This window comes from Ananas comosus, linkage group 5 (genome assembly GCF_001540865.1).
Source record: "Ananas comosus cultivar F153 linkage group 5, ASM154086v1, whole genome shotgun sequence".
Lineage (NCBI taxonomy): Eukaryota > Viridiplantae > Streptophyta > Magnoliopsida > Poales > Bromeliaceae > Ananas > Ananas comosus.
This window is the reverse complement of record NC_033625.1, coordinates 12,247,425-12,272,172: the sequence shown is the minus strand read 5'-3', so window position 1 is coordinate 12,272,172 and position 24,748 is coordinate 12,247,425. Positions and strand designations below refer to the sequence as shown.

The window sequence follows — 24,748 nt, the reverse complement described above, 5'->3', positions numbered from 1 at the left end:
AATTAATTTCAAGCTCCGAGCTTGAGCCTAGATTTAAGCTCGAAATTAATTTCAAGCCGAATTTGAGCGACATAGCTCGCTCGAGTCGGCTCGTTTCACCTAGTTTGGCGGTGAGCCGGCGCGGGGCGGGCACGGGTGACGTGGCTCCCCACCTCTCTCTCTCTCTCTTTCCGATCACCCCACCCTATGCGGATCCGCCGGGATCTACGGCGCGATCTTCGGCGTTTTTTTTTCCCCTCCACGCTGTCCCCCCCCTCTCTCTCTCTCTCTCCGCGATCCGCCGTTTGATCTCCCTACCGGGATCCGCGGTCTCTCTGACCTCCCGCCGGGATTCGCGGCACGATCCTCGCCGGTGTGAGATCTGGCGAGGATCCCTTGGCCACCAACTCACCCCTGCCTCTCTCTCTCTCTCTCCGATCCCGCCTCTCTCTCTGCGATCTCTCTCCGATCTCCCCACAGGAATCCGCGCTCTCTCCGATCTCCCCGTCAGGATCCGCAGCTCTCCTCTCTCCTTCATCGCTTTTCTCGCGCTCGGCGCACCCTCCCTTTCCTCTGCTCCGTTCATCGAAACCTCTTCGCCTCGCCTCCTCCTCAGCCGCCATCATCGTCGTCGCCGCCTCCTCCTCCTTCAACGAACTCGATTAGGAGGGCGACTCCCCTCGCGGCTCCTCCAAGGTGAGCGTTAGCGATTCCTCCCTTCGGATTCTCCGCCTTCGTTTCCTAGCACTGTTTTCACTTTAGGGTTCCCAAAGCTTTGCATGCCATTTGCATTTCTTATGCTGCAATTTACCACAGTTCTGCTTATGTGGTTTCCTTTTGTTGCGAGCAACAGGTTGAATGAGGAAATGAAAGGCTTGGAAAGTTTATCCATGCAACTGTTTCCTTTTCTTCATATGTTTGTTTTGATTACTATTGTCTGTACTCTTTTTAGTGCAAAGGCATGATAAGTGGGAATTTTTATGTTGATTGAACTATTAAACATCTAGAAGTATAACCCCTGCTTAGGTGTGATGCACATAAATGATAGCAGAAACAAGGAAAATATGTGAGCTTATTTATCTCGCTGCCGTTGTTCATTTGTTTTTCTCTTACTCTGCTCCTTTATGATCATTAAGCATTAGTAGCCTTTTTATCAAACTTTTTGGAAATTAAAATGCCAGTGGAACCTTATTATTCTTGACATTTATCATTTTTTGCTATTCAAACAGTTCTTCAAGTGAATGGAAACAATAGCTGTGTCAAATTAGCTATGAACGAATATTTTGGTTTCCGGTTATTACAGCTTGCCTTCGTGGCTCTGTCGTACTCACTGAGAAACTATGGTTGCGGTTTCTCACCCCCCATTCCCCCCAGGTGACATAGACGAGGAGTTGGATTTTGGGCTCGACGAGAGGACGATCTAGCTAGTCTGGTATAGCGATCGCCACCCTGGTTGTATTTCTTTCCCGCCTTTAGTAGTCATTTAAATAATGGTTCAGTTTAGCTGATCTTTATGATTGTTTGAATGTTGGTGATCTAGTTTTGGTAGATCTGTGGATGTTTTCGTTATTTATGCATGTGAACTGAGGTTTGCGGATTTGGATGTTGGTTTTATGGATATCGGATATTTTTGTATTTATACATCATGGATTTCTACCCCTCGAGGTAGCTGGTTTTCAAAATAGAGTTTCCGTGTGGGAAACAGTTTTAAAAAGATTTTCGAATGGCTTTTGGGGAATGATTGAATTAGATTTAACAACAAAGCTTCCGGATGGGGAGCACTTTTAAATAGGATGCTTGTTGTATTGAGCATTACATCATCCAGCGCCTAAGGAGTGCTTAGAGGCATGCATGGACACTTGCAGTATTTATATTTCTCAATAGATTTTTCTTTCTCTTTTACTTGAATTTTTTTAAAGCTCTTCCATACATCTGATATTTTTTTTCTCCCCCTTTTCTTTGATGGGCTATCGGTGGCGATCGCCTTATCCTTCATCAATTGGTTATTATCTCCATCATCTCCGCACTCCTTATCGACATCGATCGGTGAGTCATCAATAATAACATTATCAATGGCAGGAGAAGATATAGAATTTTGAGAAGAATGAATCCGTGAAGAAGACATCTAAATATAAAAACAAATTATCATCATCATCATCATCTTTTTGGAAAAAAAAAAAAATCATGCATACTATGGTAACACAAATAGCACAAAATACTTATTTTTGTGTTGCAACAATATAAACAAAATACCTCTAACCTCAGAGTCTCAGACACCTCATTTTACAATAATAAAAATATTAAAATAATAATAAGATTATGAATTTTTTTTTTTTAGAACATGATATGGGAACAATAATAACATCATCATCATCATCATCATCATCAACAACAATAAAAATAACAACACCCCCAACAACAGTCAATGAACCCGATCAAAAAATCCAGCAAACAACAACAACAACAATCATCATCATCATCATCATCATCATCAACAACAACAACAAAGTGGATTTAATTAGATGTGGGGAACCAAATTCTGATTAAATCGAATAAAACGAGGGGAGGAGAAGGAGATTACGTACCTAACTAGGCAAAGGAGGTGGAATTGGAGATCTAAGAGGTTTATGAGATGGAATGCATCGTCGTCACTAAACCAAAAAAGCTTAGTGGTGCCTGGTGAGTGGTCGATCTGATAGGTCGATGAGTTCGCCGGACGAGGTTGGGGTGACGGCGGCGAACGAGTTCGACGACAACGACCGACGAGGTGCCAAGTGGTGGGCTGGCGGGTGGCGGCTGTGTGGTCGTGGTGTAAGTAGTTGGGAACTTAGGGTGACTGGGTGAGGGTCTGAGGGAGAACGAGAGAGAAAGAGGGGAAAAAAATTAGGGATTGACTTAGGGTGAGGGTCAGACGGAGAACGAGAGAGAGAGAGAGAAAGAGAGGAAAAAATTAGGGATTTAGGAATTTGAATGTTATCATGTTAGGGCTATTTGAAAGTCTGAAAAAGAGAGTGTGTATGTAATGGCCCAAAAATAATGGCCCAACAACAATGGCCCAAATTAAATTAAACACATATTACTCAGCCTATATGGCTATATATAATTAAAATACATTATATTTATAAATATTTTTAATTAATTAATATATATATATTCGAGCTTTTCGAGCTTTTCGAGCGAGCCGACCAATGCTCAAGCTCGGCTTGAAATGAATTTGGAGCTTTTTTTTTTTTGTTCAAGCTCGGCTCATTTAATTTCGAGTCGAGCTCGAGCGAGCCGAATATCGAGCCGAACACGAGTCGAACGCGAGCCGGCTCGCTCGTTTGCCAGCCCTAGTTGGGAATCTAGCACTCGCCCTGATACCAAATTTTGAGAATCTGCAACTCGTTCTTATACCAACTGTTGTTGAATCGGTACTAATTCCGGTACCAGTTGTTGGGATTCCGAAAGCGTCAAATCGAATTTTTACCATAAATCCGTCTCCTCGGCAAAACCTGATACGATAAAAAAAAGAACAAAAAAACGGATAAATAAGATTGACTAAACAAAAGAAAAATTACAATTGACTCCTCTTCTAGCGGAACAACTTTAACGCAAACCTTCACCTTCATTCTAAATCTCTCTCACCCTTCTCTCGTCTTCTATAAAAGAAGAAGACTACTCTCTCTTTATTTTTCTCTCTTCTATACGCCTGTGCTCTATCTCTACGCACCTGTGCTCTAGGTGCATTGCATATATGCATGGATCTATAGACCCAAGATGTAACCCCAATCTATTATAATTAAGAATCCTACTCTAATTAATATCTAAATTCTCGATTAATTTATCTCTAGTGTATTTAAATATTTATTCTAATACAACTACGAGTCAACTATAAATCTAATCAAATTCTAACGGAATCTTTTTATTAGAATCTAGGGATGTACTACTTGATATATATGGAAATTAAAAGATTTTTGAGTACTAATTAAGTAACCTCTATGTATTCAGCCTCAGGAGTGCAAATGGTAGATTCTACGGAATATCCTGCAGGAAAATGTCAGCATCTTCGTAATTACATTCCCTGCACTCAAGTGGTGAGTGATTCTTGTTCGCAAAGAAACCTCACCAAAGAATGCACCAGCCTAGCAAGTTACTACCATGTTGTAACTTTTCATTATTATTATTATTAATTAATTAATAGGAATAATTACTTATATGTCCCTCAAAATTTCTAAAATATTTTAGATATCCTGACTTTTTTTTTATTCCAAATAGACCCTTCCGTTGTTAGTATCCGTTAAGTCGTCTCGAATTTAATTTGGACTAAATTTCTAACAGAGTTAAAAAAAAAAAGAGTCAAAAATACTTTTTTTTGTCTCTAACTTAAAGGCAAATAAAAAAATTTGTGACGGCAAAAGTATACATATATTTGAAAGTGTAAAGAGTCAAAATACTTTTTTTTTCCCGTAATTTAATGGCAAATAAGAAAAGTTGATGACGATAGAAAAAGTACATTTGAAATGATAAAATAATAATCTCACAGATATAACTGCTCTTCCTAATAATTCAATAACAAGATTTAACTCGGTGGATATGTTTGAAAGAATTTAAAACGTTAAAAGAGTATTTTTTATATATATTAACCTTATAGAGGGAATGAATAAAAAAGTTTGAAACTTTTCAAGGATATATAAGCAACGTTTAGCATGTTCTTCGAACTGCCTAATTAGTGCCCGTTTACGCAACCGGTTTTGAAACAACTTCTCTGCTTCAAAACAACATACGGTAGAATCGATTGCATTAGTCAATTGAAGAATGGCAAATTTTATTGTGTCATTCAACTCCTCTTGAATCTAATCCAAACCCATCCGTTGAACAAACACTAATGCAAACTCACATATTCTCGATATATTATCTATGGGGATCGAGCTTTTCTACGGAGATACAATCTAACCAATCATCCAACACTACTTCATGAAAGAAAATATGAAAACTCCTGAAACTCATGTAAGAAGATGAAAAGATAGGGGCTTTTTTGAAATTATGGGCCATCTTTCCTTGCTTTCTTCATTTTGGAACAAGGTGGCATAGTACTCTACAAACCTTTATTTCAACACCATTTTTTTGTGGCTTTTTACAAAAATCTTTATAAATAATCCTTTAATTATCCAAGATTATGAAGAAAAAATAAATAATTCAAGATATAAGATCTTAAAAGGGGTTGGAAATGGATCCGGGCTGATGAAACTCCCGCCCCAATCCACCTCTAGTGGGGCGACAAATAGAAGGGTATAAAACAGATTCAGAGCCGCTAATGTGGCTATTTTTATGAGCCAGTATGAAATTGGGGCAGAAGACGATGACAAAATCAATTGATCTGTTCTGAATCTGCCAAACAAAACCAGTCGTTGATCTGTGCCAAATGTGTCCACAAATAAATATTTCAATTATAAAATAATTTTTATTTGTTTAGAATATTATTCGAGTTCTAAATATTTTATTCCTAATATAAATGTCATTTACAATATAGTTACTTTAATGATAATTTTATTATTTTAAAATTTTATTTTAATTAAAATAACTAAAATCTATTTTTTTTTTATAAAAGTATGAATAAAAAATAGGAAAAAAAAACAATAGATAGGTTGATTCGAGCTGCCGACCATAGGTAGAATTTTAGATTGGACAGATCATAAGAGAAATATATTTTCTCTCTTAAAAGACTAGTGTTAAAAATGTCCTTTTAATATTCCAAGTTATTTCAAATATATCTTAGAGTTAAATTACTATCTTTTCTTATTTGCCCTTTAGTTGGGGGAAAAAGTGATATTTTGACTTTTTTTAACTTTATTAGAAATTTAATTCAGATTTAATCCAATATGATTTAACAGATATTAACAACAGGGATATTTTTGAACAACAAAAAAAATATACAAGCGGTATATTTAAAACAAAAAAAATGTAAGAATATATCTATATCGACAGTATAGCAATTTAGCTCNCTCTCTCTCTCTCTCTCTCTCTCTCTCTCTCTCTCTCTCTCTCTCTCTCTCTCTATATATATATATATATATATATATATATATATATCTAATGAAGTGCATGTCATCATGAAATGCAAGAATTTAACTAGCTTCTTTCTTTCTTTGAACTTATTTGAATGTATTGCTAAGCACAATACTAGCTAGCTAGGTTTACCATGTCTACAAACAAACACAACAGGCATAAGTCTCATAATGATATATGTAAGTGGAAGCTTGCTTCAAGCCACATAAAACCTTAACAAAAACGGAAAAGAAGCGTAAATGTGAGACCAACTAACCCTAATAAATATAAATGCCATGCATGTATGTGGGGAAAAAGAGCAAAAGGAAACACATAATAAGAAATAGTCATATTGATAAAAAGAAGGGCATGCAAAATGGGTTTGTTGCTCTTGTTTCACGTAGTTCTTGTTGCTATGGTTGCAAGTGTTCCATGCACACATGCATGGGGAAAGGATGGCCACTACATGGTGTGTAAGGTTGCAGAGGTAATGTGCCAAATTAAACTTCATGCATGTTCTTGATCACTTCACATATATGTTGTTTATTGATCGAAAAGGGTATGAATGTCACCTTAACTTCGAATCATAATTAAATATCTCTACTGGTTAGATGTGAGTTTATTAATTATATGAGGAACTAATTAATATTGTCTTAACCTAGTGTAATTTGTGTGTCTATGTTTTCTAGTGAGCTCTTGTTTCACATTTATAGCTCCCTCCTGTTAGCGAGAAAATAAAGACCTACGTATCCTGCTCTTTTGAGAGAGGTCGAAGGTTTTTTGCAAACATCTCTGGAGTTCGAACTAAAACTTGCACGAATTTTAAAACAGTGATGAATGGTTGATTAGATCATCTTTTTATAGGAAGGCTCTCTGCACATATAGTTTTTTTTCGCTTTCTCCTAAACTTCTGACCTATTTGTTAGAATATCTTATATCTATGCACACACGTACTATTCCCTGCACCTTGCCTTTATTAGCTCTCCGTGCAGTCTGACTGTTCAATCTTAGTTGTTCAATGAATTGTTACTTTTCCTATAAAATGCTTAATTTGGTTAGAAGCATGAGATAAACGCAACGAGAGGATAATAGAGATGCAGTGTACAGACGTAAGGATGTACTGGGTGCGTATCATTGGCTATTTATTACTGGCTAAAATAGATCTAACTTTTTGTCCTATGACAATACGATCAGGAGACTAATAAATTGAGTTAGGTTGAGCATAATAAGTTGAGTAGGGTTATGGTTTAGAATATACCTAATAGCAAAAAATCCAACAATAGACCTAGTATCCAAATGGGTTGAATCAGATCGAAACCCGTGAAGCTTTGTTGCCAAACCCTTTAGTACTGCGATGAATACTTCCGTCTCATTAGCACATGCTTTTAGGATTGTTGGTTAGCGCTTACGATCCACACATGCAACAATTAGTTTCTCACAACATAATTCGGATATATGGCTTCAACGTTAGATGGTGATATCAAAATTTTCGAAAGCTCGATCATCATTTTTCAAAATGACCAAAGTTTTAAGTTATGTTTCTAAATATACTTGTGATGGTGCAGCAATACTTGACAAGGAAAGCTTCAAGGGCTGTGATGGATCTTCTTCCAGAGGAAGCAGAAGGGGAGTTTGCCTCCGTTTGCTCGTGGGCCGACCAGGTCCGGTTTCGATACCGGTGGGCCAGCCCACTTCACTACATCAATACCCCAGCTGGAGTCTGCAACTTTGATTATGAAAGTAAGACTAAACTGATCTCTTGTCGTCGTCGACGAAATTTTAATCGACTATTTCAAAAGCTTAAGCTGATAGCGAACAGCAGAAACCGAGAAAAAGTGAAAGATTCTACTTTCACCAAGCTGCAAGCTTCAGTAGTTGACACGTGCCAATTAACAATTTTTTTTACAAATAAATATAAAATTTTTAGTTGTCGGATCGTTGGCGCTAACCATTAATCCCAAAAGCTCGAGCTGATAGAAATACGCAACCAATTCACTTAAAGCGTACAGAAACAGCGCCGACGGGTCTCAATTGTGACTCGGCCCATCTGGCCTCACGCCACTTCGAACATGACTCGGCCCAACCCAGCCTCACGCCATTTCGAATATGACTCGGCCCACATGGCCTCCCGCCACAGGGCAGGATGCTGGCCCATTTAAGCCAACATTAGTTGCTACGTAAAACGATTAGAATAGAAAGAGATTTTGGGCAAGAAATCAATTATCAACCCATTTGTTATAAATCCAATTTTTTTAAAGGGAAAACTTCAAAAAAAACCCCTATGGTTTCGTTGTTTCTCATTTTAGTACCATGTGGTTTAAAATATATCAATTTGCCCCCCTGTGGTTTCGTTTTTCTCTTTTTATTATCAATTTCATTATTTTTTTTTCTTAAATCAGTGACAAAGTTAAAATTAAAGGGTACTAAAGTGAATATTTGATAAATCTAGATGGGTATCTGAAGTTTTTTATATATAATTTAATGAAATATCAACGAAAAAGCTATCGAAAAGATAAAAACGAAACCAGAAATTGGTTTAACCAGATTTTCCCTTGTGGTTTAACCACAGGGGGGGCATATAAAATATATCTATATCTATATCTATATATTTATCTAATACCTAATCTAATAAAATATCCTCTACAGTGGAATTTAAATGCAAGTTCTCTTTCGTTAATACCATGTGAAAATAATTATTTTTCTTCAAAAGTTTAAGCTGTAAGAAATTGGTATTTTAATATTTTATATTCAACACTCCTCGTCACTTATAGGTTCAAGATATTTTGACCGACTCGAGACGTGGGCTCGAATCAAACAAAAAAAAATTCAATAAACCTAGGAGCCTAGCAGAACCAACCGCGAATCTAGAATTGTTTTCCTAATCAGGTCAATACATAAAGAAGAGTAAATATATATATATATATATATATATATATTTTAAACAAAGCCATAAATCAATCATGCATAGTGGTTAAACAAAAAGTATACAATTTTTATTTACAATTGTCCTCGACTTATTTTCATACTAAGAAAAGATGCATGATAGACTTATTGGTAACACCGTCAAATACATGTTTCTTTATATATATAGTATCAAACAATCGTTCATCAAATTATCATACACATGGCTGCGCAATTAATTCTGAAATTCACCATAGAAAAAATATTCTTCGTTGATGCCACTACGAAAAATTTTATTCTACCTACTCCCTCTATGCTTTCTTAGTGGGCCTACGACATAAAAAAAATGGAATATCATGTTATTAATTTGACTCCACTTCAGAATCAACTTTCGCCCCAAAGTGAGATCAACAACCCAAGATTGGCCAGCGTGGTCTTTCTTTGACATACTTCAATAGGATCAATAGATTCCACTGAGGTGTATATATATAGATTCGCCGCTAGGTAGAATTTAAATTCCTGATGATCGACCTCATACGCTAATTTCATATGAAACAATCTTTTGTTCTTAAAAACTTAAGCTATTGTAGAACAATATTTCAAGTACACTATTACTCATTCAACATGAACTTCGAAATTAATTTCTTATCTATCTATCTATCTATCTATCCACACCAGGGGATTGCCACAATTCCAAGGGTCAGCAACATATGTGTGTGGTTGGAGCAATTAATAATTTCACCATGCAGCTCCAAACTTACTACGAAGATCCATCGAGCGAATGTACGTAACCTCGTACTTAAACTTTTGCATGAAAATGATTAATTACTTTTCCATTAAAACTTATTATAATCAACTAATTTTGCGTACGTATATATATATTTCCTTCTCTTTTTTTTCCTCTTTGTTTTTTGCACTAGATAATTTGCCAGAGAGTTTGAAGTTTCTTGCTCACTTCATGGGAGACGTGCACCAGCCCATGCACGTAGGGTTTGATAATGATGAAGGTGGTAATACCATTGCAGTACACTGGTACAGAAGAAAGAGCAATCTACATCATGTTGAGTAATTTCTAATTATTTTTTTTTTAAATGCTTTTTAATTATACCTTGGAATGCTTAATTTACTTAACTTTTTTTTAAAATTTTTTTTTTCATGTACCATTAAGGTGTGGGATGTAAATATTTTGGAAACCGCCAAGCGTAAATTCTACGACAACGATCTAACTTCGATGATCGACGCCATTCGAACGAATATCACCGTAAGTTTAGCATGCATATGCATGCCTCAGAGCTAGCTTGTTATTATTTGTTGGACTAATTACACCATTGATGATTTCTTATACATCAATTTTCATGCATGTCAACACTAAATAATATTTATCAGGTTAGCTCCAAACCTTATCACATAGACATAATAAATAAATGCCAGGTTCATTCATTAATGATATTTATCACATAAAAAATTTTCAAGTATTGAGTAAAATATATAACAAATAAGCCAATAATTAACTACCTGAATTTCCATAAACCCTACTACTACTACTACTACTACTACCAATTGTTCTCAAGTATTAAGTAGAAGCAAAACGAGTCGCAGTAATTGAATTTTTCGAAATTAAATAAAAAACTTTAGCCTCGTACAACTATTAATTTTTAAATCTTATGATTCTTATCTCAAAGAACATTAATTTATGGATTAACTGCATGGAGCTAGCTCCCTGTAAATATATCGAATAGTAAATATATTCCTGCAAAGTTCAATTAACCTTTTATTTTTATCCCTGAAAAATTCTAACATTTTCAAATATATATATCCTTACTATTAGGATCCGTTAGAACAATGTAGTTACCATAAGTAAAATACTTAATTCTGGTTAGTGAATGAATTAAATTGACCTTTGTACCCCTCTTATATTATTGAATAAAATACTTTTTTGGGAGGTCATTTTCGTATAATTTTAACAGTTCGGACTTTTGGAATGATATATTTGTAAGGGCAGAAATGTAGTTTCACATATCTGCTATTAAAAAATAAATAAATAATGCTTTAACGATAACAAACTAAAGGGACAAGTATGAATATCCCTGGACTTTTGTAGGAATAAAAATAAAAAGTTAAACTTTGTAGTGATATATTTGCTATTCGATATATTTACAAGGAGCTGTACGCAATCAACCCTTAATTTATTAACTATCATGCAATGTTAATGTGTAGGATGAATGGTCTGATGAAGTAGATGAATGGAAGACTTGTCCTGAAAAATCGATGGCATGCGCTGACGGGTACGTACAATTCGATTTACTGATTGCAATCACTCGATGAAATAAATGGCATAATACAATCAAACAATTCTCTTTTTTCAACTATATATATATATATATAAACTTTTCAGGTATGCTTCAGAGAGCATACAACTAGCTTGCGATTATGCATACAAGGACGTTGATCAAGGTTCTACTTTAGAAGGTATATATAGGAAATACTCATATATATATATATATATATATATGAAGTATACAAAATTGCATGGAAATTTCATTTTTCTTGTTTATCATAATTAACATGATCTTATATGTGAATTTGCAGATGATTATTTTCTCTCTCGCCTGCCGGTCATCGAAAAGAGGATTGCGCAAGCTGGCGTCAGACTGGCAACTTTACTGAATCGAATTTTCAGTAGAAAAGTAGCACAATACAAGTGAATATATCCCTAGTCGTGAATCACAAACAAATTAAGTTCAATTCATGTAAATAGTATACAAAAAGGAAGTGGCAATGCTTGTTGTACAAATATTCATTGTTTAGCATACACATATCTTTCAAATTGTAAGTAATTAACTGTTTGTTAGCAAAGTCTTTTTTAGTCTTTAACTGATTTCTTTTCCTTTTTAGAAGCCTAATTATTTATTTACATTCAAAATGATAATATGTAATGCCTAGAAACATATAAAATTTACCTAAATTATATGCTTTCATTTCGATAACCTTATTTTGCAAAAGTTTGATTGCACTATTTAATTACCTATTGAAAAGCTAATGGAGGATTCTTTTATAAACCTGGTGCAACCTTTGCATGTGCATTATATAATCATATTCCTCTACTTTATCACATGTTTTCAATTGAATTTTTTAAATGCAAATAAAGAAATAACAACAACTTTGGGATCTTGCTTATTAAGTATGACATAAAATGAAGGACAAATGGTAGGCTGTTTAATTAATAAATAGGGGATGCACAAGGTGCGGGCATAATTTCTTGGGGTTCTTGGGGATGCTAATGAGATACTGAAATGAAATGATAAGAAAGATTAGGTACCGAAATGCAACTTATATGCAGTGGCCTACTTAAATTTGTAAGAATGTTTAGAAAAAAGATAAAACTTTAGAAAATTTATTATAAAACTATCAAAATCTTAAATTTAAATTTTTTGGACCAAAATACTCTCTCAGTAGTAAAAAATTTGCCTGTTGGAGAGGGTATTTCCGTCCAAAACTACACAATGTTACTTCCGATGCCCAATGCAATCTACCCACCTATAAGCTCAGCTAGTGAAGAAGTCTGCACTTCGCAGCCGGTAGACATAAAAAAAAAATATAAAATTTTATATTCAAATATAAAATTATAATATTTATTATAATATAAGTGTAATGTTTTCAGACAAATAGTTAAAATAGAACTAAAATAAATGTGGAAAAAAGTAACTATGTTTGGTTGGATGTAAAACCATAAAAAATAATTTTTTTAGAAAAAATATGTCACGCCCCGAATTACACGTTTTCCGGGCATGCCGACAAATCCGCCGTATATAAAAAAAAATTTCCTATATACGAAGCGATAGCAGTACCTGTAAATCATACAATACTACAAACAATAATATAGAGCTGCTAGAAGAGCCAATAATAAAATAAACCAAGTTCCATACATATACGCCAAATCCAAGATACAAAACTACTCGCACTGGCGAGTTAAATATATGTATGTACATGAACTCCAACAAAAAACAACTACCTGCTGTAGAGGCACCTCTAGCTCGGCTCGTCGGGTAGGGCTCTAACTCGCGACGCCCTTGCCTCGATCCTGATCAGCAACAGCAGCAGCCGAAGATGATGGCTCTACAAAAACGGGGTAATAATAGGGCGTGAGAACTACTGTAAAACAAGTAGTCTTCAGTGGGTGCCGCCCTCAACATCATCGGTCCTCCCACTAAGTCTACAGAAGGGAGCATAGGTAATAATAAATGCAGAAATAAAATCTACAGCTACCATTTATTACACTATCATGCTCTAAGCTAACCTACTGTAGAAATGTCAATTCTAACCCAATCTCTTTAGGGACTGTAAACATACCCGTCCCAAGGACTGTGAACACACCCGTCCCGCCCAGTTGAGACTATCCAGCTACCTCTACACTAACCAGTCCGTGGAGAGCAAATCTAACCGGCATGCACGACACCAATGCGAAAGCACAACGCCCGTCTCCGGAGTGGCACTCGTGGGAGCTATCCAACCGAGTATGCAGCGTATCTCTGTCGATCTCAATCAGGCTCTATCAAGCCAAAGTCCAAGTAACCGACACTAACTGGTCTAACAACCCACAGTCACGTGCCCTCGGCACAATCCGACGCCAAAAAGGCGATATGGGTCCACCGTCAACCCCGACGGCACCCAACAGTCCGGAACAGCCTGAACGCTACTGTAAAAATACACTCGGCATCCCAGCACAAGCATAACTGAAAGCTAAACTACCTGAGATATCCGCCGCCTCGATACTGCGACGATACAAAATTATAACGGCTCCTAGAGCTAAATCAGGTAGTGTAAACCGGTAAGAAGTCCAAATCGCTGGTTTTCTCCTAAGTCAAATTCTAAGTCCAACATGTATATTTATGGTTTGCTAATCATGTCCTCAATACTGATTTCATCCATGATACAATCAACAAAAATGAACTACAACATGATTTACAAAACTGAAAATCATACATGTCGACTAATACTGTGCTTAGAAATAAACAGATGTAACCCACCTCGAGAGTTAATCCCTGGCAGCAAAGAACTCCCTCAGCTGCAGAACAACCTGCTGGATCGACCGAAGTCCTCCAAGTCCAGAAATCGAGCTAACTCCAAGCTCTATAATCAAAATCCATCAATTCTGTCCACGTATAACAACGGCAGGGTAAACTAAGGGTTCGACCAAGCTAACCTTCACCAAATTCTGCAATCTTGGGCTTCGTGGATTCCTCTCGAAGTCTTGAATCCAACGAACCAAGTCTCGCTGCAATCCGACGCTCCTACGTCGCACACGAGCCGAAACGCCAACGGTCGACGCAGGAAATCTGCAAAACAGCATCCTTGAGCTCGAGAGTAATAAGGATTTGCCAAAGTTGGAGGAATTGATGAACATCTCACCTCAACAGCGACTCTAGCACCGGCGCGACGTCGAGAACGGTAAAAACGCACCCTCGCCCGGCCTCCTCGCGATGCTACGGCAATAAACGCGCGCTCGAACGGCTCTGCGGCACGACGTCAGCGACGGAATACTCCACTCGAGCTCTTCCACGATCGGTTGAGTACAAGGAGAACAGAGAGAGAGTGCAAACATCCTCTCCTCTCTGTCCTCTCGATCCTATATAGGGAGAAAGAGCGATGGTGATACAATCAAGGAAAGGTAATTACCAAATTACCCCCCTACCTACCCTGGTGTACCGGTACACGGGTCCGTGTACCAGTACCAGATGCCAACCCGAGAGCAGCCTGCGCGCAACCTGTGCAGTGTACCGGTACACTCTGCTGGCTATACCGGTACAGCAAGCAGAGAAACCTGCTATTTGCAGATTCTCTGGCTAAATGCTGCTCTCGCGTCGCACAAAGTCCGTTTTGCGTCTATTTCACGCCAACGCGATTCAGACTTGTCCCGACACTCTCCAGAACTGTCGTCAAGCCTCAACCGCCAAACACCAGGGATCTCACAAAATATTTAAATTGAAATCAAAATTTTGAAGTGCCACATAGCTCTCAAATTGAAAAATCATCAAACCATAAAAAAATAATTCTCAAATAGAAAAATCATCGAACCATAAAATTTATCGACTGAAAATTTTATTTTCTTTAGCATGAAATAGCTCTCAAATACCTTATCAAAAAAAATTGAGAAGAAAGATGAAAAAATTTATATAAAAAAATCGTTAAATTTTGATAGGCATTTAAATCAAACATATATATTATTGCTAATCTTTTTATTTAAAATTAAAATTTTTAAAAATTACGCAAATTCACAAAAAAATAATGAAAAATTTATCGAAAAAAGTCTGATTCGACGCTGAAAACTTACGAAAAAGAATTCACAGAAAAAATAGAAAACCAAACACACCTGCTTCGTTGGCCTTCCTTGAGGCCAAATCGACGTTGCTAAGCGTGCTGCTTAGGGGTGGAACTGGGCCCGGGCCTAAACAAGGCCCGGCCCGATGGGCCATGTTTGGGCCGGGCTTTGGGTATTAAAAACTTAACTTTGGGTTCGGGCCGGGCTTCAAAATTTAGGCTCGAAAAAATTTTGGGCCTATTTGGGCATGTCCAAGCCCGGCCCGAGCCCGACCCAAAAGCCCGATATATTAATTATTAAAATAAAATATTTAATTATATATATATATATAATATTTATTTATAAAAAGAATAAATTATATAATATATCATATATAGTATATAGTGTTATTAATGGTATATATATATATATATATATATGAGGATATATTATATATTAACAAAATATTTAGTTCCATATTAGGATATATTAAATAGTATTATTATATATAATTAATTAATTATACATATCTATGAGTAAATATATGGTACATATTATTATACAAATAAAAGTATTTATGTATTATATGATAAATGTATAAAATAGGCCTTCACAAAGCCCGATGGGTATTGGGCATTGGGCTTGGGCTTGGGCCGGCCCTTAATTTTTAAACAAAATTAGGTAAAAGACCGACCTGAAGCCCAACATTTTCTTTTGGGCCGGGCTTGGGCATAGTATTACCCGACCCAAGCCCGGCCCAGTTCCACCCCTAGTGCTGCTTCATCACGATCTCCACCACCAGCACCACGTGATTAAGAACATCCTCCTTGTTGCTATTCCCTCCCCCAGTTACCTTTAGTTCAAACACGCACTTATGCACCCAAGCAAGAAAAAGAAGTTATAAAAAAATATAGAAGCACTACAACAAATTTTACATTTAAGGGTGCTTTAAATAATAATTAGCGACGCTTTAAAGCGTCGGAAAAAATAATGCCAATGCTTTTAAAAGTGTCGGATAAAGAATCGTTAAATAAACATGTCGGGATATATATACCGACGCTTTAACATAGCGTCGGAAAAGTTTTTTCCGACTCTTTTTAGAGTCGGTAATGTGTTAGGTGCCAACTCTAAAAAGAGTCGTTAATTTAAACAATTGCCGACACTCCAAAGTATCGGTAAATTATGAAATACCAACATATTACCAGCTCTAAAAAGAGTCGTTAATTTAAACAATTGCCGACACTCCAAAGCATCGGTAAATTATGAAATACCAACATATTACCAGCTCTAAAAAGAGTCGTTAATTTAAACAATTGCCGACACTCCAAAGCATCGGTAAATTATAAAATTCCAACATATTACCGACTCTAAAAAAGTGATTAATTTAAACAAATACCGACACTCCAAAGCATCGGTAAATTATGTAATACCAAATAAACACGCCAATACGAAAACTTTGCAATAATGAACAAAAATATTAAAATGTTTCAACATTAATAAACTTCAATCAACAATGCTACTCCCGATCAAGAAATCAAAAATTCTCTACTATTGTATAAGCATGGAATAATAGGAACAAAAAAATTTCATCACTTTTTTATTCACAGTGAATTATTAATCGTATAGCGTAAATAGTATTTTCAGTTTAAACGAATGCCCTCTGGTAATTTATATGTAGCCGCAGACAAAATGTGATGAGAATAGTTATATGAGCAGAGCTCAACTGCTTCAGGATTCCAACCAAAATAGTATATGTCAGACAACATTCACCCTACAATAGCAAACAAAAATTAAAGCTAGTACAAATACTCAATTCATCAATCTTATATCACTGCAGATAGAATGTGAGGAAAAAAAAGTTTGTGATTAAAGCTCTAGATAGGTAGGTTACGATACAAATACACGCATATCTTTAATTGTAGGATCATCAAATTTCTTTTCAAAAACTCAAACCCAAAGCTTATTAACAATCTCATAGTTGAATTATGATATCTTTAAGTCCTAACCAATATGCACTGTAGATATAACATTTAGACAGAATTGTTGACAACTTTATATTTGTTTGATGTCTCCAAGATTGCCATAAAAAAGAAAAAGAAATCTCTAAGAGGCTTACAAATGCTTCCAATTGTTGGCTCACAGGTTTTTCTACAAAATCCGTCAACACACACACAAGAGAAGTTTTTTGAGTTTTCCAACCAATAAAACAACAAGAAAGAGACAAATTACTAAATTCATGTTTTATATTTGTTTTACATAAACGAACAAAATACAGCAAAAACTTACTCTACAAAATCCATTATCATCACAAACTAGGAATGCCTTGATTTTGTCTGGCCAGCTATTAACTCAACTTATCCCAAACCCAAGTATGCACTAGATAAAAAAAAAAAAAAAGGTAACAAATGCTTGAATAGCCATGCTCATCACAGCCATAAATAAGGAAAAACTAGAGATATCTTCAGGTTCATCAACCAATAAGATAGTAGCAGTTAATATGTCAAAAATTGATAGTGTATTGGATATAAGACAACGAACAAGAAGTGATTATGCTATATTATCATAATCAACAAAAAAATCTAGAGTTTTCCAACTACAAAAATAATTAAAAGTTACAACGAGAACAATACATAAAGTCAAAAACATGCACGTAAATAAGACAAAAGGCAACATTTTCAAACAGCGTAGGAATCAGTCCCAAAATTATGATATTACTTCCAATAGCCCCAATAATGTAACAAAGCAATCGATTATCTAGCTTATATCTAGTTGTTATCAAATTAGCAGATTATTATAGATCCAGTTGCATAAATCGAGGCCAAAGAGACTTCAAAAGAATTGCAATTCTATCAAGATTCAGATCTGGAGACATCTGAGTTTCAAGGATCTTAATACAAATCCAAGTTGCATTTATCGAGTGGAATCCAAATGACCTTGAAATTGACTTGATGTTCAAATTAGTAGCTCTGCAGATATGTAGAGTGTTTTCTACTTCTTGGTCCCACATTCTATTATAGTATTAAGTTGCAAACAGAGGATGCCATTTAAAGAAAGCAACAACCAACTTAACTTAAAAACTAATATAAACTAACATGACATCACGATGAAGCTATTGCATTTTTACACATATGTGCTTGTATTAAGGTGCAAGTGGAGTGCAAAAAGACAATTAATTAAGAAATACCAAATTGGGTAATCATACCAAACAGGAAAAACACATATCATTTACATCCGGTAGGTAGTATCATAGGTAAAATTGTCTGAGAGCCCCTTCAATAAAAAAAAAATAATCTTGGAATACTTAATCAAATTTTAGCTTTGTTCGATAAAAATTCATTACCTCATTGCAGTTTTGAGGCGATTTGAACTAATAGTTACGTACTTCATATCTTCCAACTGTGATTCATAATTCTTTTGCATCCCTTGTAATTTCTGCTCATAATTTTGATGCATCTCTAGCAACTTAGGGTCATAGTTACTTTGCACGTCTTGTATTTGTGCTTGTAGCTTTCACATATCTTCCGAAGGATCTACTCCTCCATTCTCCATATTCTTAATTTGAGCTTGTACTCCGAATAGTTGAGTTGGGGTGACACCAATTCCATATCCCTTTACTCGGCCATATCGATCTTTTCCAATGACTTCGGTAAACGCTTCATTTTCAGTTTTTGCTTCCTTTTCTATTAACTTCGTAATATTATCTTGCATTAAAGATAAATTGAGAACTAACTATTAACGTATATAAAGTAAAACTACATACAAATTATATAAGTTTCAATTGGAGTAAAGATCCTAAACTTTCACTATGAAAAATAAGTCTATACACTTATTTGGTGTACATACCAAAACCTCTTGAGAACTCTCATCATATGTCCCATTCTTACGTTTGTCGGTTAATGCAAAAAACTCGACACGTCCCGGCTCTCTTCCATTTTCCTTTTCCTGTTATTAATTGTACAAGCAAGAATTTTAATAAGAAAATATATATTACAAATAAAACAATCATATCAACTATATATATGACAAATTAAGAAAAAAAATTGACATACAAATTGATCTCTTTTCCGAGCAAAACTCATAAAACCAGTTGTATGAGGAGTAATATGCTTGGCACGTGCTACCTTTCCAATTTGAGAGTATGGCTAACAAAACAAAATTGTTAATCAAATTAAAAAAAATGATTAACTTGCATCATAAAAGTAATTGAAAAAACAAGAATATTAAAAAGAAATGCCATGAAATGAGGTACAACCTTGCTTTTCTCTGAGAACCAATAACGAACAAGGTCTATCCATTGTTGGGATGTAAATCCACTTGGCACATTACTTGCAACTTCTTGCTCTGTGTAATTATCTATGATATATTTTCCTTTAAGTCCACACTTGAAGTTCTTCCATTTTCTACTTAGTGACTTCAATACCCACTTCTCAATATTGCCATTGGAAGGAAACAAAAGCTTACTCTACATAAATTGAAAGAAAAAATCATAAATATCAGCAACTGAAATTCTGCTCTACATATATATCAGCAACTGAAAAAAAAAGAATAAGAGATCAATAGAGATAATTGATTGAGCTATCTCAACTGTGGCCATGGGGATCAAAGGCCTAAAGTAGTGCACTAATTAATTAAAAGGCCTATAGTAGTAGTGTTGTAAGGGCCAATTAAAGAAGGTGCGGTAGGGTTTGTTCTTTGTGCTTTGTGCAGCAGGGTGAGTTGTAAGGATGTGTTGTGCTTTGTGCAGCAGGGTTTGTAGGAGTACAATTGATGATTTCCATATAACTTAAGAGGCATAACCAAAAAAAAAAAATTACTTACCCGAGTCAACAAGAGCAGTTTAGTTTTGAACATAAGAGGCAAAACTTTCCAACTTGGATAGTGAATCGGACATAAATTTGGCCTTCGTGCAATAATCCCAAGCCACCCACCTAAGATGCCCCCACTTTTTTCACCGGTTGGCCCAACAAATTGCATACTATCACCACTCTCTCTGCATCCGATAAACTCCATACATCCTTTGCATGCATTGTTGATTTCTTTCTTTTCTTTCCTTGGCTATCTACAAATTTGAGAGAAAATTCTAAAATTAGCACATGAGATGTCATCTTTATTGGCTATGATAACATTGCCTCTAATAGTTTGATAATAACCTATTTCAGTAAGTGATGTAATTCTCACTCTTTATCTCTCTTCCTTTCTTCTTTTGAAGGCTCGGTAAAGGATACTGGAAAGAAATTCTAAGAAACCATTCTGATGTTTTTGAAGGGAGAATAGAAGGTGTGGATGTAGTTTTGCTCATGGTAGCCTATTTGTTTGTTCTCTTCTAGTGTTGATTTTGATAGTAACTTAATCCAATATGCAGGTCGATTTGAAGGACAAATAGAGAAATATGACCAGGTAAAATGTCAATTCTATGTTAATATACAGAGTTATCTTTTTGGAAGCATTAGGTGAGATCAAAGAACGAACTTTGGTGGTGGAAGGGAGAAAGATTAACTGCTTTTTCGGCTGCTTTCAATAGACTACTTCTACAATGCATATCTTCCTAGATGGGATGGGCTTTTTGTATGGTACAGGAGTTTTTTGGGCATGCCTTCACTGTTCTGACAGCATATTTTGTCGACTTACTAATAGGAAGGTCTCATTTTGGTATTTTTTCTTTCTGAGTTTACTGTGTGGAAAACCTCACTGTAATTGTTTGTCCGTGGGGTGAAACAGTCTGTTGTTATACTTCTATGCTATTACTACTAGCTTTTAACTATGATGACTACTGTCAACCGTATGTAATCCTGATGACTGCTGTCAACCGTATATTATCTATTCAACATTGAGCCAAGCATATGTACAACAAGCTACTATTTATAATAAGAGATAAGAGTTACCAATTATCTCCACTGCATTTATATACTCCGTTTCAGCTGATTCTTGAACTTGAGGTTGAGTTTGTGAAAATTCAGATTGTGAGGATTCCATGTGTGATGAAGTAGGCTTTGAGGCAGCTTGCAAAGAATTTAATCTTGAGAAATGTGTAGCATCATCTTCACTAGTTTGGGAATTATTGTCTTCAACTATCTTTCTCAATCTTTTCAGCTTAGCCATAATCTCTGCACAATCAACAAATCTTTTAAATGATCTTTCTTCAATGTAGCTAAAGAAACAAAAAGAGATACTTCAAGAAACAGCAAAGGCAAAGTGTCATTCTCACATCAAATTATCAAGGCTTTATAGGCATAATCTGAGCTTATTCTCTATATTGCATCAAAATTTCTTTTTTTGCAAAATTGGTGCTATATTCATGTCAGAAAGTATAAGTTTGGTCTCGATTCTGAATTTTATAACTCGGATATAATTTCAGATGTTGAATTTTAGTCTACTAATAAAATCCAACTATTTAATCTACTAAATAAACTAGACAATCAAAATGGCAGACTTACCAATTATTTTGTTGGCATGATTAATATCCAATCCTTCTTAGTGTATTTGGGATAAAATCTATCTATACCTTTTCATATTGCTAAAGAATCTCAATATAACATCACCTGGGAATGTAAAAAATATTATAAAAAGCCAATAGAGAATAATCTCTTTCATTCTTTTATATAAAGGACAATGGAAGCAAATTAGAACCAAATATAAAGAAGGACAATAGAAGCAAAATATATTTCTTGTGCATGCAAAATAAAAAAAAAATATACCTCAAGTAATGGATGCAACGGGACAGTAGCTTGAATCTCACCACTCTTTGCTAATTCCGCAATCACCTTGTCGAAAGCACCATCATAAAGAAAAATTAAAATAGAGAAGTTTTGTGCATGACACTAACCACCCAAAAAAAGTTTAAAATATTACTAATTCACAAAAAGATATTTAATTAAGGAAAAGTGGATTAGAATTGCAAGCCTCTAAAGTTTGAGTATATAAAAACTAGACTAGACATTCTAAATACTATATAGAGACTATAATACATCAAACTACAATATTATTTTCATCAGTATCTTTTCTAGCCCAACTTATAAAGTCATTTAATTCATCAATAACAATAACATCACATGACATGCATTGAGTGTAAGTTTCAGCGTCATCCTGCAAATGTACTCTCATATCGTATAAGTCTCTTGGTTTTGTCATGACAACTTGAGACCATTCCTCATATCTGGGTCTTGTATATAGAATACTTATTTTGCTTGAGATGAAAATACAAATAGATCATCTTTCAATAATCGTCCCGTGTGTATCAACTTGGAAAAGTTCACTAGAGTGCATCCATTTGTGTCTTTCTTTAATCCTTTTGGCGACGTGATATCCGCCCAATCACAACGAAATAAGACAATCTTAAAACTCTCATAATAATCAAGTTAAATAATATCTATAAGTACACCATAATAAGCTTGTCTCTCTGCTTCAACCATAACTCCAGAATTTTGAGTTTTTCTTAACTTTTCACGATCCTTTGTGTGGAATCTAAACCCATTAATGATGAAACCACTAAATTTTTTAACAACGTTGTTTGGACCTCGTGCAATTGCTATAATTTCATCTGAGCACTTACTCTTTGCCATTTTTGGTATCTAAAAAACTAAAATAATCAAGTCACATAATTATCTCTAAGAAGTCATTTTTGGCACCTTAAAATTATACCTAATTTGTTGATTTAATGGCTATACTTGCCCAAAGAGCCATCCAAGAAACTTTTCAACCAGCCATTTATGCTCAACACTTTGGTTAGCGCGAATGCTCCGGTTGGCTCTTCGTTGGGCTGCTAAAAAATTACTGTATTAAACATGATCAATTAATGCATGTAGGAACTCATATACCTAATTAATCTTGCAATGGTCCTAACCTTCGATAGTCAGGAATTTTCTCATAATGAAGTAATACATAATAGTGTGCTTGTGCTAAAGAAATTTCATCTAGAATAACACTTTCCACCTTCCCTATAGCTCGTCTACCAGATAAAAACATGAAATCTTCTCCACTATTGACATTGTCACAATTTCTTCGTGATCAATTGAATATAGTTTCAATGCCTTCAAAATATCTTGAACAAAAAGTTAAACATTCTTCTGCAATATATCCTTCTGCAATTGAGCCTTCGGGTTGAGCTTTATTACATATGTAAGATTTTAAGCACATCATAGAGCTTGCAAAGTCAAGAATTATAAAAATTAGCAAAACAAAGTAGTATAACGCATAAGAAGTAAATTAATTAATTACAAACTTATAGAATATAAAACCATTAGTATTAGAATCTCTTACCTCTTGATAGGGTACATCCACCGATAATGCATCGGCCCACCTAATTTTGCTTCAGCGGCTAAGTGATCGAATAACTAATTTTGCTTCATCAAATACAGATATGTCTCAAAAACAATAAGATCCACTAATACTACATGATAAAACTTAGATAGCATGGTATACATATTAGCACATTATTGTCAGAAAAAAGATAGTGGATGGTGCTTCAATTAAAAAACACTGGTAAGGGATTATACTAGTATCGATGGTAATCTCTTTGGATCCATTGTCTGAATTGGAGCTTAATTTTGCCGAAAGCAAGCACAAGAAGCAGAGAAAAAGGAGCGCCGTGCCGCAGTTTGGGATTGAGCTTGGATTTGTGAAGAGGACCACCGGTGACGAAGAAGTTAACTGGGAGAAGCCATTAAGGAAAAGAACCGAGGAGCAAAACTAGGGTTAGGGCTTAGATCAAGAGGCGTAAAGGGGGAGGAGGGGGAGAGGTTGGTTTTGTATTAAATTAAGTTTCTTAAGAAGGCACCTTCTATTTGCATCATAGTACACAGTGTAGGTAATTTAGGATTTTTAGTGCATGTATGAAAATTCAGATTTTACAAGGGTATATATACAAATGGATGATTTTACAGAGACTAAGGATACAAAGAGATGTAAACTTGATTAATATGGATGATTTTTTAGATTTTGATAATTAAGGATTAAATATAAATAAAGATATGGATACTTGGTATATTTACTTATATGCTGATTAAAATATGGATGTCCACCATGTCTACATATATGTGTATATAGTTGAATAACTGCATAAATAATATACATCTCTTTTGTACACATGAGCCTTATTCTTAAACTTTATTCGATCCCTCTGTTCAATTAGTTTTTAGTTATACAACCATTTTGGTAGGTATTGCATATAATTTACAACATAATCCCTCATTTGTTTCTTTTCTTTCTCTTTTTCTCCTTTACACAGATTAAATAACATTCAGAAAAATCTAAATACCTAGCTGAAAATAACAAATCCAGCTACAACACAACCAAGCAAAAATTGAGACATAGAATAAAAATTTACACTCTACATGTACAATATCCAATCTAACACTATATATAGATCAAATAAGAAGAGGAGATCAAAAAATTATATGAAATTTTCCAACAGAGGCACAATCAAATAGCTAAAAAAATAGATAAAAATACTTAAATTGGGATGAATCCAAACGTAATTAGTGAAGAATATAACGATCGACGCACCTAAGGAAGCTTTGGAGCAGTGCGATCAAATCCGCGCGATCA

General features: G+C 35.2%; 2 protein-coding genes and 2 long non-coding RNA genes across 6 annotated transcripts; 1 reads left to right on the top strand and 3 right to left on the bottom strand.

Annotated features, from left to right (window-relative positions):
* Window positions 6,328-11,781, top strand: LOC109710052 (endonuclease 2-like). The gene is made up of 8 exons (XM_020232468.1): window positions 6,328-6,493; window positions 7,572-7,746; window positions 9,586-9,690; window positions 9,828-9,967; window positions 10,076-10,168; window positions 11,125-11,192; window positions 11,303-11,376; window positions 11,497-11,781. The coding sequence occupies exons 1-8, from the start codon at window positions 6,383-6,385 to the stop codon at window positions 11,610-11,612; spliced, it is 882 nt and encodes a 293-aa protein (XP_020088057.1). The 5' UTR covers window positions 6,328-6,382; the 3' UTR covers window positions 11,613-11,781.
* Window positions 13,936-15,379, bottom strand: LOC109710053. The gene is made up of 3 exons (XR_002216271.1): window positions 15,278-15,379; window positions 14,317-14,533; window positions 13,936-14,243 (listed from the first exon to the last, which is right to left on the bottom strand). It is a non-coding gene; the product is annotated as an uncharacterized LOC109710053 (long non-coding RNA).
* Window positions 15,891-20,259, bottom strand: LOC109709982. Of its 3 annotated transcripts, none has more exons than XR_002216255.1 (6): window positions 20,024-20,257; window positions 19,458-19,667; window positions 19,255-19,347; window positions 19,049-19,147; window positions 18,546-18,907; window positions 16,776-16,976 (listed from the first exon to the last, which is right to left on the bottom strand). XR_002216255.1 is itself a non-coding variant. In XM_020232388.1 (5 exons), the coding sequence occupies exons 1-5, from the start codon at window positions 20,213-20,215 to the stop codon at window positions 15,975-15,977; spliced, it is 696 nt and encodes a 231-aa protein (XP_020087977.1). In that variant the 5' UTR covers window positions 20,216-20,259; the 3' UTR covers window positions 15,891-15,974. The 3 variants fall into 3 exon arrangements, 1 of the variants encoding a protein (XP_020087977.1); XR_002216256.1 differs by lacking the exon at window positions 16,776-16,976 and adding an exon at window positions 17,408-17,581; XM_020232388.1 differs by lacking the exons at window positions 16,776-16,976; window positions 18,546-18,907 and adding an exon at window positions 15,891-16,076 and having other exon boundaries at window positions 20,024-20,259.
* LOC109709994 lies at window positions 21,081-23,974 on the bottom strand. Its single transcript, XR_002216257.1, has 3 exons — window positions 23,462-23,974; window positions 21,901-21,966; window positions 21,081-21,309 (listed from the first exon to the last, which is right to left on the bottom strand). It is a non-coding gene; the product is annotated as an uncharacterized LOC109709994 (long non-coding RNA).

Coding starts and splice junctions, on each gene's coding strand:
- LOC109710052 (XM_020232468.1), top strand. CDS start 6,383: ATGGGTTTGTTGCTCTTGTTTCACGTAGTTCTTGTTGCTATGGTTGCA. Junction 10,169..11,124: donor CCATTCGAACGAATATCACC/GTAAGTTTAGCA, acceptor GTTAATGTGTAG/GATGAATGGTCTGATGAAGT. Junction 11,193..11,302: donor TCGATGGCATGCGCTGACGG/GTACGTACAATT, acceptor TAAACTTTTCAG/GTATGCTTCAGAGAGCATAC.
- LOC109709982 (XM_020232388.1), bottom strand. CDS start 20,215: ATGGAGTTTATCGGATGCAGAGAGAGTGGTGATAGTATGCAATTTGTT. Junction 19,668..20,023: donor AACTGCTCTTGTTGACTCGG/GTAAGTAATTTT, acceptor CAATTTATGTAG/AGTAAGCTTTTGTTTCCTTC. Junction 19,148..19,254: donor CTCGGAAAAGAGATCAATTT/GTATGTCAATTT, acceptor AATTAATAACAG/GAAAAGGAAAATGGAAGAGA.